The following is a 20,593-nucleotide window of genomic DNA, read 5'->3' as shown; positions in this document are numbered from 1 at the left end:
TTAAAGTTAAAGTTAGTGATCAAGTGCCCCCTAGTGTGCATGAAGAAACTGAAGTCTTGATTTTCATTGGTCTCTTGACTTCAAATGCAGTTGACGCCTTATTCAGTATAGCACATGGTTTTGTTACTGATCAGTTAAAGATAAAACGAACAGATAAGAGTACATGGATATATTTCTACATTGTGGTTGCTAAGAGATTTCCCAGCTGTTACACTTCAGGAAACTTCAAGCAGAAAGACATTGATTTCTAAGCACTGTTGTTATCTTTTTCATGGTATCTTTGTGATTGCTAGTGCCCTAAAGTGGGATTTCTGTGCAGTAGGCATTATAAACAACTTGAGAGCACATGTAATACAGTATAATTTTAAAAGCTTCATTTAAGAAGATTTTCTTCCCTTAGCTTATTAGATAAATTTCTGGCTTTCTTAAATCTAAAATGTTTAGTTGAATTGCTACTAGGGCTAGAAAACTTGCATAAAAATTTATGATCCTACCCTTAAATATATTAATAAAATTGAATATAAAAGCAGTGATACCTAGGGTCTGAGAAGACTGCAAACATACTATCAGACTGTTTCCCAGAAATACTAATAATACCTGCCTTAAAATGTATCTGATTCTGTGCTCTGTCCTTTTTAAGTATTATCTTAAGTAATCTTCCTAGCTTATTTATGAGATGGATACTGTATGTCATAACTGAGGCTCAGAAGAGTTTAGCAACTCACACAAGGTCATATAGCCCATGACTAACACTTACTGATTTATTCAGGAGTCTGCAGGGTGACTGTGTCACTTGTAACCTTTGTGGCATTAAATATGCTCATTAAAAATAAAAAGTTTGCTAACTTAGTAAAATATTAATTTGTATCCAGTTTTCATTTATATGCTTATTGTTAAAAACATATTTGTCATTTTTTGCCCTCTACAAATTGTCTAGTTTGCTTTGCCCATTTACCCTTGATTTTTATGGGTTTCCTTATCAGTATGCATGAATGTTTTATATATTAGATATACTAAACCTCCTTGGTATTTTCCTCATTTGTTTGCCTCTGAATTTTTTTGCATTCTTTTTTGATGAATGAAATTTAAAATCTTTACATAATTAGATATATCATTTTTTAATTTAATTCTGGTCATGGAACTTTTAATTTTGAGAAGTCCATTCCTGTTAGTCAATTGAGTTAAAAATAATTATAATTTTGAATTTTTTTGGTATAGTATATGAGGTTCAGGATCTATATTTTCTTTTTCTCTGTAGCTTATTTCTTAATACATGTGTTAGTAATATATGTCATTGCAACTGAGAATCAGTTAGGCTTTGAAGCACATAATTTTTACCCCATAAATTATCTGCTGAGCCTATTTTAGTATGTCCTATGTAATTTTGGTGTCATGATAAAAGTACTTGCTCTGTTAAATTTCCTTTGGATTGTCATTTTATTAAAGAAACAAAAATTCTTGGTATTTTCTTTTTACCCTTAATAATGATTGTTTGAAGTAATCCTGGTATATTTTTCATAAAATTTTTATGAATAAAAAAATACAAATATTAATGGACATAATCTGTCATGTAAAGATTTAAAGACAGCTGTCCCTAAATATAGAAATGCTTGATTATCTGTGAGGTTTGGTACCATATTATGAGATGTAGAAAGCCATTACTCTTTTATCCTTTTTCTCTTATTTTCATTTTAAATATTCTGCAGTTGGTCAGGCACAAGTTCTTTCAGGCTTGCCACTCTTCAGGAGAAAGCCATTGCCGTGGAATCAGCGCATTGAGGAACTCTGTTTTGCCTCCTGAATGTTAAAAATCAATTCAGTGAGAAGACTATGTCTATTAACCTAACCTTTTGAGGCATTAGTCACTTTTACCATTATGGAAATGAAAGCAATGATTACAGCAATTGATGTTTCCTAATTTGTTAATCCACCAGTTTATTATTTTGTTTAATAAGTCTCTTGAGCACCTACTATATGGCAGATGCTGTGCTAGAAAGCAGGGAATAGAAGCATATAGCCCATGGGATTATAGATGAGCACATGGTGTAGATTGGAATATCAAGCTAGATATATAGATGCAGTACAAATTGAGAAATGAGAAGGAAATGCAAAGAAAGAAGCTTTTTCAAGAGACTTGGTTAACTGTTTGATCCATATCAATTTTAATAGATTAGCATTTATGGTTTCCAAGGATATAGGATTTCTTAATTTTTCTGTATCATTTATAAATAACAAAATAATAAAGATAGAATTTCATTTCTGTAGAAAGACAGTGAAACATTAATTATGTAAAATGCTTGTTGGTAGTGGAAATTTTTTCACATCTCAGTGATCAGACAAATGAGATAGGGAAATAATTTGGTGTTATTTAGAATATCACTGTACTAATCAACCCTGCATCATGAGTTCAACTGATATTAATAAATAGAAATTATATGGCGATATTTGCCATTAATTAAGCCTATATTGTTTTCATTTAAATTTTGTAAAAGTTTATTTTTTTTTCAGAAATAAAAGAATGCTTTGTGATTTGAATAGGAAAAATATAGCATATCAAGGACCAAATTATTTGGTTAATGTTTTCTCCTCTTGGTATTTTTTCCATCTGTGTTTGTACAGTATCAGTATTCTTAAAGGATAGGATTAGTCTGGAACCCAAAATCGAGAGAGAGACTGCCTGTTTGAACCCAAGCTCTGTCATTTACCTGCTGTGTGCACATTGCTTAACCCCTCCACTTCTCCATTTTGTCATCTGTAAAATGAAGGTTGTAATGAGGATTAATGATTTAGCATATATAAAATGCTCAAATGAGGCCAGGAATGTAGTAAGCACTGTGAAATGTTGCCCTGGTTCCTGTGGCAGAGACAGCAGTAGCTGTGGTATCTTTGGTGCGGCAGCTTCTATGGCTGCTACAGTCGCTGTTCCTCCTTTTTCTTGTCATACTATCATTAATATCACTTTTATTATTATTAAAAACATCTTCCAAGAGTTACTGAAAACACTATCAGATAGCATTGTATACATACCCTGAAATTGCCGTAGAATAGAAATACCTGTATAATGAGAAACAGTACCCCAGCTGCATAGAAGTTTACAAGCATGTCTATGGTTGACTCTGCTCTGTTTTTCAGAATTATTCATTGACTAAAAGAAGCTATGGAAAATGAAGGTTTGGGGTTTTTTTTTTTTTTTTTTTTTACTACTAAATATTATATGCAGGTGAATTTATACAAAACTCTACATGGTGTTGTTTTTAATGTAATCAGTAAAGAATTGAAGATCAAATATGAAAAGAAGACATTTTCATGGCTTAAGTACAGCAGAAATTGTACTGATTCACTTTGGGAGAAGTTAAATTCTTTTTTTTTTTTTTTTTATGTTATCCAATTAGCTTTACATATCTGGGCGTAACTAAGATAACCTTATAGATGTGCAGTTGCTGGGACAGAGTACCTGCTGTAATTTGCATAAATACCACCACTTGCACTCCAGCAAAGGTTATGCAGAATTACACTTGAAAGTTTTCTTCCCAGCATAGTCCTCTCCATGTCCATGGAGAATCCCTGCTACGTTGAGCCTTAGGTACTGAATCTCTCTGAGGTGTGTTACAGCAGTAAACACAGAGAACTCCTGACTAAATACCTTCTCCTTACTCTCTTCTTTCAGACACTCTAAATTACGTTCCTTGTTATGTCCTTGGATTTTATCCAAAGTTGCCACAAGGAACTACCACATGAAAAGGGCTTCCAGTGCAACAGTACAACACCAGTCCAAGCTATTGCATTATTTTTTTTTTAAGATTTTCTTCATTTATTCATGAGAGACACAGAGAGAGAGGCAGAGACACAAGCAGAGGGAGAAGCAGGCTCCATGCAGGGAGCCCAATGTGGGACTCGATCCCAGGACCCCAGGATCACACCCTGGGCCAAGGCAGGCGCTAAACCGCTAAGCCACCCAGGGATCCCCGAAGCCATTGCTTTCATGCTGGCTAGTGCCCCATAAAAAATACCCTGTCTCAGAAATCTCTTTTGGAATTTAGTATTAGGAAATACTTTGCTCTTCATGAACTGGTTTCCTTTCTTGAGAGAATGCAAATACATTATTCTTAGAACAGCTTTATTGAGGTATAATTTATATACCATATCTTAGCCTATTCAAAGTTTAAATTCATTGGTTTTTAGTTTATTTATTTACAGAGATTTGTACAACCATCACCACAATCAATTTTAGAATATTTTCATCACCCTTCAAAAAAACTCATATCCAGTCACTCCCCACTCATCCTCTTTTTTTTTTTTTTTTAAGATTTTATTTATTCATGAGAGACCTAGAGAGAGGGAGAAGCAGGCTTTCCGTGGGGAGCCTGATGAGGGACTCAATCCCAGGACCCTGGGATCATGACCCAAACCAAAGATAGACACTCATCCACTGAGCCACCCAGGTGTCCCCCCAACTCACCCCTTATCACTTCATCCTTTCCCCCAACACTGGACACTCATTAATCTTTCTATTCCATAGATTTGTCCATACTGGACATTTCATATACCTTGAATCATATAATGCATGGCCTTTGTGACTGACTTTTTTCACTTCACACTTTCAGGGTTCACTGATGTATCAGCACTTAATTCCTTTTATGGTCAAATAACATTCCCTTGTATATATACTGCATTTGATTTATCCATTCATCTAGTGATGGACATTTGGGTTGTTCCCACTATTTTGCTTTTATGAATAATGCTGCTGTAAACTTTTATGTACAAGTTATTGTTTGACATATATTTTCATTTCTCTTGGGTATATACGTAGGATTAGAATTGCTGAGTCTATGGTAAACTGTGTGTTTAACATTTTGAGCAATTCAAACTGTTTTCCAAAGTAACTGTACCATAATGCATTCTCTCCAACCATTTCTCTTATCTGTTTTTTTGATACTAGCCATCCTAATGGATATGAAGTGGTGTCTCATTATGATTTTGATAATCATTTCCCAAACTACTTAATGTTGTTGAGCATCTTTTTGTGGGCTTATTAGTAATTTGTGTATGTTCTTTGGAGAAGTGTCTATTCGGGTACCATGACCATTTTTTAATTGTGTTGTCTTTTTTTTATTGAGTCATAAGATTTTTTTTAATGTATTCAAAACAGAAGTCACTTACAAGATACATGATTTGCAGATGTTTTCTCTCATTCTGTGGGTTTTGATTTCACTTTTTAATCATTACCCTTAAGGTCCAAAAGGTTATAATTTGACAAAGTTTAATTTATCTCATCTCTTCTTTATCACTTAATGTTTTGATTGTATAGTTTTATCTAAGCCAAAGTCACAAAAATTTACTCTTATTTTCTTTGAACAGTTTTAAAGTTTTAGGTCTTATGTTTAACTTTTGATCTATTTTGAGTTAATTTTTGTAGATGATTTGAGGAAGAGGTCCAACTTTATTCATTTGCATTTAAATATACTCAAGTTGTCCCCACACTATTTGTGAATAAACCTATTCTTTCCCCCAATGAATTAGCCTGCTTTCAGGGTTCATTGATTTAGCCTCATCCATAAGTTTTGGTATGTTGTCTTTTCATTTTCAATCATCTTATCAGAATATGTATTAGAAACTATTTTCTAATTTCCCACTTAACCCATTGGTTATTTAGGAGTGTGTTAATTTCCATGTATTTGTGAATTTCTAAAATTTCTTCCTGTTGATTGATTTCTAATTTTATTCTATTGTCAGAATAATACATTGTATACTTTTAATTCTTTAAATTTATTGAGGATTGTTTTATGGCCTAGTATATGGAAAATGTTCTGTTAGGTCTAGTTGGCTTATAGTGTTGTACAGATGCATTTTTAATAATGTCCTTTCCCTTCTCTTTTTTTTTTCAGCTGATGAATTAATCAGTCCTAAAGACATTGATCCTGTCCAGCGCTATGTCCCACTACAGAATCAGCGTAACGTGAGCATGAGGTTTTCCAATCAAGTAAAGAGATTTTTTTTTTCTTAATTTAGACTTGTCTAAAGACATTTAAATGTTAATTTAAAAAAATTTATTCTGAATAGGTTTTTATTGATTTTTCTGAGGGCAAGGCTTTTCTCTTTTCTGGTTAGTTAAGATTTACTTGTGGTAAAAGATTATTTATTAATGAAGAAATATGAGTCAGATGTATCCAACAGGATGTCTTCCAGACAAATGTTTTCATCTTCACAGTGCTTGAATTTAAGGTGTTAAATGCCTTCAGGAGGAAACAGTATGTATGTGTGGGCAAGGGAATATATGAGGTAGAAATGGAGTCTCATTGAAAGGCCCTGTGCTTAATTTCTCTCTATTTCTGTGTCTCGGTGACAGAACTGAGTGATTGACAGAGTGTTCTTCGTACTTAGTGACATGTTGGGTGCAGGAATAATTTAAAATTTTTTACATTTACTAGCTATGGATTCAGACTGTGTTGTGTCAACAAAATAAGTGTTTGCAGGATCAGCAAGATTGATGTTGATTTGAGCAAACCCTCAAGTATTAAATGATACCAGTAATGAGGACTGTTAAAATGAAAATGTTGTGGATTATGGAAACTGCCTGAGGAGAAAGGGAATGAACCTGAGTGTGTGCCTGGGATTCCAAGCAGTTAACATTTATTTAATAAGGGTAACAGTACTTCCAGGAGATACGCTTATAAAATCAAAATGCCCTTTTTGAGGGCATTTTGCCTAAGTGGCTCAGTTGTTTAAGTTTTCAACTCTTGATCTCAACTAAGGTCTTGATCTCACAGTCATGAGTTTGAGCCCCATGTTAGGCTCCACCCTGGGCATGGAGCCTAATTTAAAAAAACACGCAAAAAAACTCCTTTTATTAAAAAAAAATGCATATACATATAATACACACATATACATTCACACACACAAATAAATACTTGTTTTAGTGAGAGAAAGGGAGATCCAACCAGGTCCATTAGATTGTGTCACACTATTTCTCTGATTCTTTTGCTGGTCTTCAACAAAACATGTAATTACTCACAGTGGTTTATATATGAGAAGCTATTTCGGAGACTTGTAAATAAATGTTAAGATTTTTCTCAAGAGTGTGAAATCCCTATGTTAATATGTGTTAGAAATTTTTCACTGGACTATTGACTCCTGTGTAAGGTGAGGATTTGGGCTTTATCTTAGTTACCACTTGTATCAGTGCAGTACAAGTATATATTCTGTACAAATTTGAGATATGCAATTTCACTTGATGAAATGGTAAAATAGGGAATACATTTAACTTCATATTACCCATTGCTGTGACTCTGAGCCATTTTAAGACCAGTATGTATCATTTACATAGCATTTCACATGTGTTACACACTTTTGTAGAGTAATGAAATCTCAAAGCCTTTTATTAGAAAATAAATAGGTCACAGATTTGAGTTGTGGGAATAGGAGCCAGAGAGCACCAAAGCACATAACTAACAAAATCAACAATTCAAACAGTTACTTCATGCTTGATACATATAAGGAAGGCTGTGGATTATGTGTAATTTTTGACATGCAGTATACTTCCTACTCTTTCTCTCCCATTCAAGAAAAGCCAATTAGAGTACAAGTGAGAATTTTATAGAGAACTCACTCTAGGTGTGTTTTTTATATTGAAATCATTTTTTTAAATTGCTACTAAATTATTTGTGCTGTGCCTTCCAAGTGAAGCCACATCCTACATAAGAGTCTTGCTGTAGGGTAAGGACAAAGACTTCTCTCCTGCAGCTTCATAGGGATTATATCTATACAGACTTGCATACAGTTTCTGAGAAGGATATGATGGAAGGATTGGCAGCAGAAAATTCCCGGGAGCCATTATGCCTCACCCTGTTGGCAACTTGGTTGTAATGATATATAAAATGACAAGATGCCATTTGCCACTTTCTTGGCAGTAGCATGACCAAGGTCATATTGCTGGGACTGGGTGGCATGGACTAATGAAATAGAGATCAGACATAGCCCTCTGTTTGAAATGTTGATGTCACAGACCTCTTAATCATTATTGACCAGGTTGGACTTTGCAATTAACTGATATCCAGGGATTGTCCAGGTGCTTTAAACCCTACTAAATGATGGGAAGAGTAAAGAAGGAGTAGTAAAGTTCAAGCAATTTCTGGAAATGAAAGAAGTCCCTGACTTTGAAGGAAGCTATATCAGAGGTCCCCATTTATCCTTTGCCTTAGTGATTCACTAGATGAACTCGCGGGATTTAGAAACTGTGTTGCTTACACTTATGATTTATTACAGTGAAAGCATGCAGGATAAAATAAGCAGAGGCACTCGGGGCAAGTCTTGAGGAGACCGGGCACAAGCTTCCCAGTGTCCATTCCCAGTGGAGTCATGTGAGACACAGTTACGCAGCAATGATGTGTGAAAACACATACAAAGTGTTGCCAACCAATATTTGCTCAAGCTTGAGTGTCCAGGGTTTTTATCAAGGGTCATTCATGTAAGCACATAGCACCTGCATGATTGACCTTGGTTATTCAAGCTCTAGCTCCCCAGAGAGGGGGGGAAAACAGATGTTCACCATAAATCACATTGTTAGCGTAAACCATCTGGACAAACTGGTACGGTATGGCCAAAGGCCTTAATTAAGCATGCAAAAACGCTCTTATCTGACAGAACATTCCAAGAAGCCAGCCAAGGACCCATCCTGCAAATATGCCTTTCCTGGAAATGTTCAGAGTTTGAACAGCCCAGGCCTGCTGAATTAATTCTTTCCTTCACAAAAAGGTTATGGCAGAAGGAAGTTTCCAGAATCCAGAAAGGAGAAAGTGTGCCAGAACTGTGGCATTGTCCACTCCTTCAACTATGTATAGGGCTATTGATGAATTATAGACCTAAAACATTGAGGATTAAATTGAGAGCTATTGATTTCCTTAATAATACCCATAGCGAATTAATTTCATGTGAAAGGAAGTCCTTTTATACCTGGGTTTAAGACGGCTGTTGGAAAAGTATGCTATCATCTCGATGACCTTCCTCACTACTCTCTCACTAGTCAGAAATTGCTGTTTTCTTTTGAAGAATAGAGAAGAAAACAAATCCCCTTTTGTAGGTAAATTTAGAGGAGTAAAAAGAAAGGTATTGTGAACAACAGCAGATATACTTTGTAGTATTGTGAGATTTTGACTCCCTCCAAAAAAACCCCTCCAGAAACCCACCTTTTGGAGATCTTAGAATGTAAGTTCCCAGAGATCAGAGAAAATGTTTCATTTATTTTCGTAGCTTCAATACCTGTGATAGAATCATCATGTTTAACTTGAATGTTTGAGTATACTTGAAGGTATGTGTGGGAGGAAGGTATAGTGGACTTCTCAGGCAAATGTCTCTAAATTTGTACCTCTAATCCTCTTTCCTAATATTTAAACTTGAATTTCCAACTACTTGGTGATCATCTCTCCACAGATCTAGTATCTAAGATCCATCATTTCTGGATGTATACTTATCTCCAACTTATTCAGTTGTAGACATTAAATATGCACAGCTTTTTCATGTCAATCATATCTCAATAACATTGTTCAATATATTAAACTTTTTATGAATTAAAATTTTCTTTAATTTGTTTTTTAATTCTAGTTGATATACAGTATTATATTAGCTTCAGGTGTACAATATGGCAACTCAACAGTTCTATACATCACCCTGTGCTCATCACAGTAAGTGCACTCCTTAATTTCCATCACCAATTTAGCCCATCCCCCCACCTTCCCTCTAGTAGCTGTCAGATTGTTCTCTATAATTAAGTCTGTTTCTTGCTTTGACTATCTCTTTTTTTTCTTTCTCATTTTTTTTTCTTTGCTTGTGTGTTTTGTTTCTTAAGTTCCATATATAGTATTTGTCTTCCTCTGACTTCTTTTACTTAGCATTATATTCTCTAGCTTCATCCATGTCATTGCAAATGGCAAGATTTCATTCTTTTTTTATGGCTGATAATATTCGTGTGTGTGTGTTTGTGTATATATATGTATACACCACATCTTCTTTTTCCATTCATCAATCACTTGGACACTTGGGCTGCTTCCATAATTTGGCTCCTGTAAATAATGCTGCTATATACATAGGGTTATGTGTATCCCTTTGAATTAGTGTTTTTGTGTTCTTTGGGTAAATACTGTGCAATTGCTGGGCTATAAGGCAGTTCTATTTTTAACCTTTTGAGGACACTCCACACTGTTTTCCAGAGTGACTACACCAGTTTGCATTCCCACCAACAGTGCATGAGTGTTCCCTTTTCTCCACATCTTTGCTAACATTTGTTATTGTGTTTTTGATTTTATCCATTCTGACAGGTATGTGGTGATATCTCATTGTAGTTTTGATTTGCATGTCCCTGATGATAAGTGATGATGAGCAAAAATACATTTCTAATACGAAATGTGTTAGCTTCTCTCTTCAGATCTGCCCTTCCTTCCATTGTGCTTGTCTTGGATAAGGACATTGCCTTCAGTAGTCCCTTCTTTTGCCAGTAGTTCTTCTGTCCAGATGGTTCTCATATTGGCTCTGCCTTCACAGTAGCATTGATATTTGTCTCTTCATACTCATCCCCATTGCCATGTACCACTTAGACTTCATTACTACTCAGTGGCATGGTTTTAATAATATCTCTCTGTCTCTAGTCTCTCTGTTTATTCCTTGTGCTTGAGAACACATGATCTTATAAAGCCTGGGTCCATTAATGGAATTTCTTGCTTAAAACCTTCCATGATGGGGCACTGGGGTGACACAGTCAGTTAAACATCTGACTCTTGGTTTTGGCTCAGGGTTGTGAGATCAAGCCCCGTGTTGGGCTCTGCATTCTGTGTGGAGTCTGCTTAAGATTCACTCTCCTCCTCCCTACCTCTCCCACTTGTGCACTTTCTGTATGTGTGTGTCTCTCTCTAAAATAAATAAATATATCTTAAAAAAAAAAAAAACCTTCCATGATTCCCTACTCAACCCAGGATAGATTGTAAACTCCATATCCTAACATTTGAGGTCCTACACAGCACCTCAGTTTCTTATTTTTCACCTGTATCTTGCAGTTTCTCCAGATTTCTTCCAATCCTCCTGTACTACAGTTTGAGCAGGATTGCTGATCTAATATAGCACCCTGCCCTCACCCACACTCCTAGGCTTCCACATCAATCTTCACCCCAAAACCCAGGCCTCTTTGCAGGCAGAATACTTAAAATACATGTCCCAAATAGTGCCTCTTTTTTTTTTTTTTTTTTTAAAAAAAGATTGTATTTATTTATTCATGGCAGACACAGAGAGAGAGAGAGAGAGAGAAAGAGAGAGAGAGAGGGGCAGAGACAGGCAGAGGGAGAAGCAGGCTCCATGCAGGGAGTCCGATGTGGGACTCGATCTTGGGTCTCCAGGATCACACCCTGGGCTGAAGGCAACGCTAAACCGCTGGGCCACTGGGACTGCCCATCTTTTTTTGAATAGGGTATAAAAATTGTATAAATGCCTATTGTAAAAAGTGAAATAATATAGTTGAGATTACAGTGCAATTACATTATATTACACTGGGAATATTGGGTATGCCATTTCCCTATCTCTAGAAAGTCTTTTTTTAAAAAACAATACCTATTTTCACCTGTCTCCAAATTCCTGAATAATGTAAAGTCTTTTTGCTTCATTTCTTACCTTTGCAATTTCTGTTGTTTGTTTGAAAAGGTCATTTGTATACCTCAGCCTCCCTTCTATCTTAATCTCCTGATATTTAGTAGTTATTTTTAATTATTTTATTTATCACCTTTGTTACTCTACACATTGTAGTAAAACTACATTTTTGAGGTCATATCCTTTTAGGAACTTGTTTTTATCTTTGGTATCCTAAAATTTCATGGGAACCTGTTTTTCTGTGGGTCTTGTTTTCATTTGTTCTGCTTAGTACTTGAGCCTTTTCAATTTGTGACTTTCTTCAGCTGTGAGAGATTCTCATTAATTATTGCTTTTCTATTCTTTCTAGTAGGGCTCTTTTATTAGATCTTAGTCCTCCAGGAATGATCCCCTGAATCTCTTCCTTTTTTTTTTTTTTCCTCAAATGGTTTCTGTTTCTTTGGGTTAAAAAACCCAAAACAAAAGTTCTGGGGTTTAGTTTTTGAGTTTTCCCCCCTATATTTAGACACCCTTCCTCAACTTTTTGTTACAGCTCTTCTGTTGAATTGTTTTTCAAAGCCATATTTTAAATTTCTAGTAGCTTATCTTTGTTCTCTGATTATACCTTTCAATTAGCAATAATCGCGCCTCGGATAAACCTCATTGGCTACGATACTGCCACTGCGCAAAGCTTGATTATACCTTTCATAGCTTCTTGGCTTTTTATTTAAAGTAATTATTAATTTAGACAACCAAAATTTTTGAGGTGTCAATTTAATAAAAATGTTTACCTTTTAATTTTGAAATAAGTATAGGTACATAAGAAATTGCAAAGAAATATCCAGAGAGGGCCTGTGAACCCTTCACTAGCATTCCACAACATTAACATCTTATGTAACTGTAGTGCAATATGAAAAACAGAAAATTGATGATATAATTCACAGAGCTTATTCACATTTTATCAGTTACACATACACTCATTTGTGTTTGTGTGTGTGGCTCTGTTTTTATTACATGTGTAGCTTTGTGTAACTGCCTCTATAGTCAAGATACTGAAATGTACCATCACTGTATCATCCTAAAACTTCCTTACTCCCTCACTGCTCTCCTTAACCCCAGGCAACCACTAATTTGTTTTCCATTTTATAGTTTTGTCACTTCACAAATGTTATATAAATGGAACTATATGGCGTATAACCTTCTAGATTGGCTTTCTTCACTCAGCCTAATTCCGAAGAGAGAGATCCAAGTTACTGCATGTATCAGGTTTATTCCTGTGTTTTGCTGAGTACTTGTTCACAGTATGACCATACCACTGTCTAACCGTTCACCTGTTGAAGGCCATCTTGTGGGTTATTTGACCTTTTTTAGAATTCCATTTTGATTTACTTGTCATATTTTTTAGTATATTGATTTTGTAAATTTTCTTAGAGGTTCCTCCAGAAATTACCATATACATAGTTATCAAAAATCCTGCTGGTATCAGTGTTTTCCTTGAACAGAAGTATACAAGTATAGAAACCTTACTTCCATTTAGTGTTTTTTTCCTTTTTTACCTTTTAAACATATTTTTAAAGTATTTCCTCTGCATTTATTGAGCAGCATATCAGACTGTGTGAAAAGTTCTGATTTAATTGTGAAATTTGATTGAAGAAATTCATGAGGTAAAAGTCTATTGTGCTTATCTCAACTTTTACCATTCCCTTGTTCTTTCCTTTCTGAACATCCCAGCCTTCTTCTGTTGTTTTCTTTCTGCTTAATAGCTTTTTATAGACATTACTTTTGAGTAGGTCTGCTAGCAACATAATTCGTTGTCTTCCTTTGTCTGATAATGTCATTATTTCCCCTTCATTCTTAAAGGATACTTTTGTTAGTCACAGAATTTTTTGATTGACAGTAGTTTTCTTATAGCACTGAGAATTATTGTACTACTTTCTCTGGCTTCCTAGTGTTAGGTGATAAATCCTTCGTCAGTTCAAATTTGTGTTTTATAGGTAATACACCATTTCTGTCTGGCCTGCATCTCCTCTGAGTGGAAGGCTAGGAGACACCGAGCTCGGCTGTTGTGGGTGGATCACTCCACTCAACTGGTATCGCAAGTGAGGATCAGGGTAAGCTTGTCATGCTGTGAAGCTGCTGCAGTAGGTAGATCAGATGGCTGGTGCACTGGTTGTGGAGTGGGGTTGAGATGGCCTTCATAGCTTTGCTGCTGCTATTACAGGTGAATTGGACTGCCCACTGAAGCCCAGTTTACAAAGCAGATATCAGGACAGCTCACTGGGGCTTCTTAGCTGATGCCACAGCCCTATCGGCCCTCCAGTACCTTGTGTGAAGCAGAGGTTGGGTGGACCCATTATAGCTTTGAAGCTTCTGCTAAAGGCACATTGGGCAACTAATTGGTTGGGAGCTCAGCTGAAGAGCTAGGGTTAGATTCCCCCAACTCAGTCTCTGTTGTGCTTCCTGTTTCCTAGTCCTTTAGCCAGAGAAAATAGACTTTAATTGTTTTGTGCTTATTTTTTAGTTTATTCCTGTTGGTTATTTTAGGCCATAGCCCTCTCTGGTGCTCAGCTCAGCATATGTGAGATCTCAGGAATGTGACCACATTGCCTCAAGTCCTGACGTAGCCAGTCCAGCTCCCAGAGTCATCATTATCCATTGAATTATTTTCACGGTGAATAATTGGATTAAGAGGAGGAGGGAAAACTGAGTCTAGGCCATTGTGTTCCCACCTTCCTTTCTTTTATTTATTTATTTTTTTCCTTTCTTTTAATAAATAGTTTATCTTCATGAGTCTTTCTATAAGTAGAAATTAGAATTAAGATTTCTTCTGTTCCTTGAATTGTCTTTTTTCCCCTTAATTAAAATTTTATTGAGATATAATTAATCCTATCCAATTCACTAAAGTGCCTAATATTTCTCATTTTACCATTCATAAGTGTATAGTTTAGTGGCATTAAATACATTTACAGTGTTTTGTAACCATCACTGCTATCTGTACTCAAAACTTTATATCATCCCCAACAAAACTCTGTACTCATTAAGTGAGTCTCCTCTCCCTCCAGCTCCTGGTAATCTCTATTCTAGTTTCTGTCTCTATGAATTTACCTATTCTTGGTGCCTCATATGAGTGGAATCATGCAATATGTGCCTTTCTATGTCTGGTTTATTTCACTAAGTATAACGTCTGAGGTAATTTTTGTGTTTCATTAACATGGTATTTGTCTCTCATTCTGTTGGTTATTTTGTCGCAGACCTGGTAATTCCTCGTTTATCTAATTATATATTAATGTGATAGACGGTCTGGTTATTTTAGTATATTAAGTAGTTTCTTCCCCCCACCACCTCAACAAGAGGTGAAGAAGATGTGTTTAGGACCTTTGTCTCGCAGGGATCTGATGGGAAGCAAACTAGACTTCACTACCTTTGCCAAATGCCAGAATATGAAGGCCTTTACTTTGAGGAAGCCATTGCCTATACTAGAAGCATTAACATATCACAGCCAATTTGTTCAATACATTCAGAGAAAACCCTGTTTTATTGATGACTGTGGTTCCCTATATAGGGCATGGAGCTGGCTCCTGTGGCCTTTAGTCAGTTCTGTGTCATGCCCCCCTTCTTATATCTGTCCTCCATTGTACCTGCAAACTAAGTGCCCCTCTAGAGCCTCTCTTTTTGGTGGATCAGCTCCTATACCTGTGGCAGTATTTTGGTAATGCTCTGGGATGCTGGTGTACTTTGGAATATACCTGTATCTATATCTATATCTCTATATCGGTTTTCACTGCTCTACTTTATTCCTTAATCCACGTCCATTTGCCATCTTTTGTACTAAAAGTGTGCTGACATATCTTCTTTGATGGCCCTCTTTCTTTCTATTCATTGCTATGACTTTAGTCTTTTTTTTTTTTTTTTAATTTATTTATTTATGATAGTCACATAGAGAGAGAGAGAGAGGCAGAGACACAGGCAGAGGGAGAAGCAGGCTCCATGCACCAGGAGCCCGACGTGGGATTTGATCCCGGGTCTCCAGGATCACGCCCTGGGCCAAAGGCAGGCGCCAAACCACTGCGCCACCCAGGGATCCCGACTTTAGTCTTTTATGTTTATTTTAAATATCTATGTGGTCACTTCTGTGGGGCTGAAGAGGATCAGAATTGAGTCTATACACTCACTTTTTTTATCTAGAACCAGAAGCCTAGGCCTCACCTTCTATGCTTGAGTCTTACCTTGTTGTTGTTAAGTATCTTTTTCTCCATCTGCACTCTATGCTACTTCAGATCTTGGTTGATGACCCTAACACTGGTATTTGGGCAGAGTTGATGTTCATTAAGCAGTTGCGATGGCCACAAGTAGATGCAAACCAAGTAAATTAAATGTGAAAATTACTCAAATTGTCTGATTAAGAAATATTTAAAGGAAAATAATTTACCCCAATTGTTAGTCCTTTATTCTTGTAAATATGGTAACAGTGTCTGTTTCACTTACCCCTGCTTTCCTATGTCACATTTGATTTGGAATAGACAAATTATACAAAAGACCATATTATCCAATCATCCCATAGATTCCTCCTTGAAAACAAATCTTGTGGATTTGAAAAATATGCCATTAAATCTGGTTTCCTATAGTCCTTTTCATACTCCATGTTACAACACTTGCCACACTACTCTAGTTGTTGATCTATGTGCCTGCCTCTCTGGCAGTGGTCCTCAGCACAGAAGATGCATCATATGCTTTGTCTTCTAGGGCAAGAGAAAGGAAGTCAGAAAAATGAGAATAACCATTATTTATTGTGCTCCTGTTTATAGGCACTGTTCAAATTATTTTATATGTATTATGTGTGGTTTCAACAGTTTTCTGAAATAAATATTATACCAATTTTACATATAGATGTTTCAAAGAGGTTTAATATTTTTCCAAGGCCACACTTTTGTCAATATGTGTGCAGAACCCATATGAAGGTGTTAACTGAAGAAGGAAAGGAGGAAGAGCTGTCAGGCATTTGGAAGCAGTGATTTTCATAATGGTGTGAAGGAGTTAACAGAGGAGATAGCTTGTTTCTCCAGCAGCCTGCCTCAATATCACATCACAGAAAAATAGTTGCAGCTGTGCCTTTAGAACACTGAGAGTCCTGTGGAAATGATCTGAAAATTAAGTGCAAGGATGTCACATTAGTAAAATGTAGGCTGAGATACATTATATATAAGATTTATCATATGAAGGGGGTCTAATTTTTAGTTTCTTCTTCCCTGTTAGCATTAGGATGAGATCAAGTGCACAAGTCTAACCATTAGTGATTTTACTAGGGATTCCCCTCTTCCTTATCTAAAGGAAAGTACATTCAGGAGGCTAGCAAGCTTCTTTGAGTGGTTAGTCCTCTCTCCTTTCTCCCCAACTTGTTTCCCATTAGGAGCCCATCATTTTCTGTTGCCTAGGCAATTCTGGTGCTGGCAACCTACTGATTATCTGTGAATAAGATTTTCATTGTTCACATTGCAGCACCTCTGCCATGTTAATGTGAGAAAATGGTCCTTGAAGATGGTGTTTGTTTCCAGCCTTTGCTGCTCCTTGATATTTGGAAGAGGTCTAATTATTGCAGAAACTAACCAGCTGACCGTGTACATTTCACTAAGTCATTGTATTCTATATTATTGTTGTCTACTGGGAATAAGGTAATTCTGTAGAGGACATCCATTTATAGCAACTGGGGGGTGGGTTTCTGGAGTAATATAGCAAATGGACTTTATTTTGAAATGTGTGTTATACTAATTAGAATACAGAAAATTTCTGGTTAAATAGAAAAACACACTTAATTCCTTTTGGCAGGATTTGCAGGATTCTATCTGAAATAAACACATATAACAGGTAATAGCGTAAGACCAGCCAGAATTTTTTTTCCTTTATATTTAAGCCAATTTGAGAAAAATTGATCTTGTTTCTTGAAATAGATGTTGAATGCAACAGAATTTTTACATAAATAAGCCATTCTAATATCAAAGGAAGAGTCACAGAAAGAAGCACTCTGATATGAAATGTTATTTTAATATTCAAGATTATAAATAGATTTCTTATTGCCAGACACTCTGCCTAACAAAATAGTTAAGAGCACAGCTTCTGGGGGATCCCTGGGTGGCGCAGCAGTTTGGCGCCTGCCTTTGGCCCAGGGCGTGATCCTGGAGACCCGGGATCGAATCCCACGTCGGGCTCCCGGTGCATGGAGCCTGCTTCTCCCTCTGCCTATGTCTCTGCGCCTCTCTCTCTCTGTGTGTGACTATCAAAAATTAAAAAAAAAAAAAAAAAAGGGCACAGCTTCTGGAAACACAATAAATGGGTTTGAATCCAAGCTTGGACAAGTTGATTAGCCTCTGTGTACCTTAGATTCTTTACATGTAAAATCAGAATAGTATCTCATAAAGTTTTTTTAAGCATTAAAAGAGTTAATACAGGTAAAGAGCTCAGAACAGTTCCTGGTTTTTAGTTAAACACTCAACAAATGTTAGCGCTTTTATTTGCATTTTCATAGTTCCAATGCAGACATGGTAGTTAATTGAGGTGCCCAATAGTTCATTAAAAGAAAAGGGACAAGGTTGAACATGAACATGAAACTGAAACTGTGAGAGCAGACAATTCTTGGAAGGCCAGGCCTGAGGCTTAGTTCTTTAACAGAATATGGGGAGTAGCAGATGTTGGAGAAAGGGATATTCAAAAGAAGGGCAGAACAAAGGAATCTAGCAAGAAGGTAAAACAATGTCAGTGGGTAAGAAAATGTGGAGGAGATTGACTTTGAGACAGTGGTTCAAGAAGGCAAACCTACCTAGTTGGCTGGGAGGAATAGCACAGCACTGGCAGAAATTCAGGTGTGAGTCTTCAGACCTTGCATGGTTCACCTGAAGTGTAATCTGGGGAAGGTCTCCTGATATGTCTGGGGTAAAGTTCTCTAATCTATAAAATTATTTGGCTGGGTTTGATTTGTAAATCTCCTTCTAGCAGTTCTGTTGCTGGCTTCCATGATCCTAGGTTATTGGTAACCTTCGAGTGCTTTCAGTGGATAGTGTGCCCAGAAGCCAGATTGTAGGGAGTTAAAGAGTGATTAAATGGTACAAGACCATCTGTTCAGGAACTGAGTTTGCTCCGATCCAAGAAAGGTTATAAGCCTCTCTTAATTTAGTACATTTGTACTCCTACAATATGGACTTATATACCTGCTTCCCTTTTCTATTCCTGTTTCAAATCTGTTCAGTTTTTAAAGGTTTATTAATCTTAGGTGATTTAAAGAAATTTTGCATGAGGCTCAATTTTATTCAGTTCAATTCATTCTAATGCTCCCAAATAGTTTAGTCAGTTCAAAACATAATTTCTACTTAAAGGATTAAAAAAAAATCCACTTCATTAGCTTGGCAAGGAAAGAAAGTGTTTGTGTGGGACCAAAAAGCCAAATTTATCTACAAGCATAGGAATAAATTTGAATACTCAACAGAAGTTCTTGTGATTATCATAATAAAACAGAATAAAATAGTCAAAGCATCAAAAATGCTCCTGAAAACCTAGCCTGCATATGCCACAGCTACACAGAGGTTCTGTTCAGGTAATACTGTCTGTAGTCTTTAAGGGAAATGAGAGTTTCCTATCAGCTAATATTTATACCATGGGCAATGAAAATTAAATGCCTTGATCAAAAGTATCCAGAACTGAAAAATGTTAAATTGAAAGGTAAAAAAAAAAAAAAAAAAAAAAAAAAAATCATCATTCTAATTAACCCACTGAACTTATTAAAATTAAAAGTTCCATTAATAGACATGAAATGTAATATTTCATCAACAAGATGAAGACTTCTTTTAGTTATGGTGAAATGTAAAAGAAAAATAGATCCAAGTAAAAAAAGCAAGGCTTTTGATCCACCATAAAGGTGTACAGGAACATTATGATCTAGTATTATTTTAATGAATACTGCAGGTCTCAATTTATGCCCCTGCTTTGGTCCAACCCCCCAGGCTTACTTATATTCCTGGCATTTTACTCTGAGAAAAAGAAAATCATATTTTTTCAAAACAACAAATAAATTTATGAACTTACTTTTTACTTTCCTATTCCTCTCTTTTTAAATTATTTTGAATCTATTAACAGCTTTTAAATGTCTACTGATCTTTGAAGAAAAACTGTACCCTTTAGTCCTATTCTAACCCCCTCTTATTTAATGAGCCATATTACAAGGAGCTGATTCTTCTAAACTAGAGGACTGCACTTTAGGAGCCCCTGCCTCCCCAAGGAGTGATGTTCCCTCATGAGGTCCTTGGACAGTTCCAGGTATTTTTGTCATCATACAGTGAATAAAATATGAGTATTTTTGGTCAGCTGCTTGAAGCACTATTTTACATTTATGGCATAATTATCATGATAGAGCAGATCATGTGTGTTGAAGCACCCTTGAGAGAATTCAGTTTTACATTCATCATTTTCAGTGACACCCAAGCTTTGAATCTGAGAAGTAGACTAGCACATTTAATATGCCAATTAAAATGGATTGATCTCCTTTGACAGTCTTTGGAAAAAAGGCTAATATGAAAGGAATGCTTTTTAGTCATAATAAGAGCTTATTTTCCAAGCTGCAGAAGTTCTAATTTTAGGATGAAAATCAGTACTTATTTACTAAATCATGTACATATTTATACAGAACTCAGTCACAAACATGTACACTTGTTGGTCTCTCATTTTTCAAATTAATGAAGAAAAGAGGGGGCTCATATTTGTTTTCTAAAAATGCAGGTGCATAAAATTTTGCACAAAGTATTTTCCAAAAGATTAAAGAATACCACATATGTGTGTGATAAATTTATATTTTTAAGATGACATAGTATACTGGCTTTGCATCATACAGGCCCAACTGTATAACCAGTCTCATCTACTGATTAACTGTGTGATCTTGGAATGCCTGGGTGGCTCAGTGGTTGAGGGTTTGCCGTTGGCACAGGGCATGATCACAGAGTTCCAGGAT

At 36.0% G+C, this 20,593-nt stretch overlaps 1 protein-coding gene and 1 pseudogene across 5 annotated transcripts in view; one reads left to right on the top strand and one right to left on the bottom strand.

The window, feature by feature from the left end:
- The window catches only part of PHKB (phosphorylase kinase regulatory subunit beta), a 215,074-nt gene that overhangs the window by 127,722 nt on the left and 66,759 nt on the right, over positions 1–20,593 (top strand). For all 5 annotated transcript variants that reach the window (XM_025448119.3, XM_025448120.3, XM_035713913.2 and 2 more), the window contains one exon: positions 5,886–5,980. In XM_025448119.3, the coding sequence (XP_025303904.1) occupies positions 5,886–5,980 (95 nt within the window). The remainder of the gene's footprint in view (positions 1–5,885; positions 5,981–20,593) is intronic.
- On the bottom strand, positions 12,167–12,297 carry LOC112660698 (U4 spliceosomal RNA; annotated as a pseudogene).

Source organism: Canis lupus, chromosome 2 (genome assembly GCF_003254725.2).
Source record: "Canis lupus dingo isolate Sandy chromosome 2, ASM325472v2, whole genome shotgun sequence".
NCBI classification, from domain to species: Eukaryota; Metazoa; Chordata; class Mammalia; order Carnivora; family Canidae; genus Canis; species Canis lupus.
The sequence above is the reverse complement of the archived record's forward strand: the minus strand, read 5'-3'. Positions and strand labels throughout refer to the sequence as shown.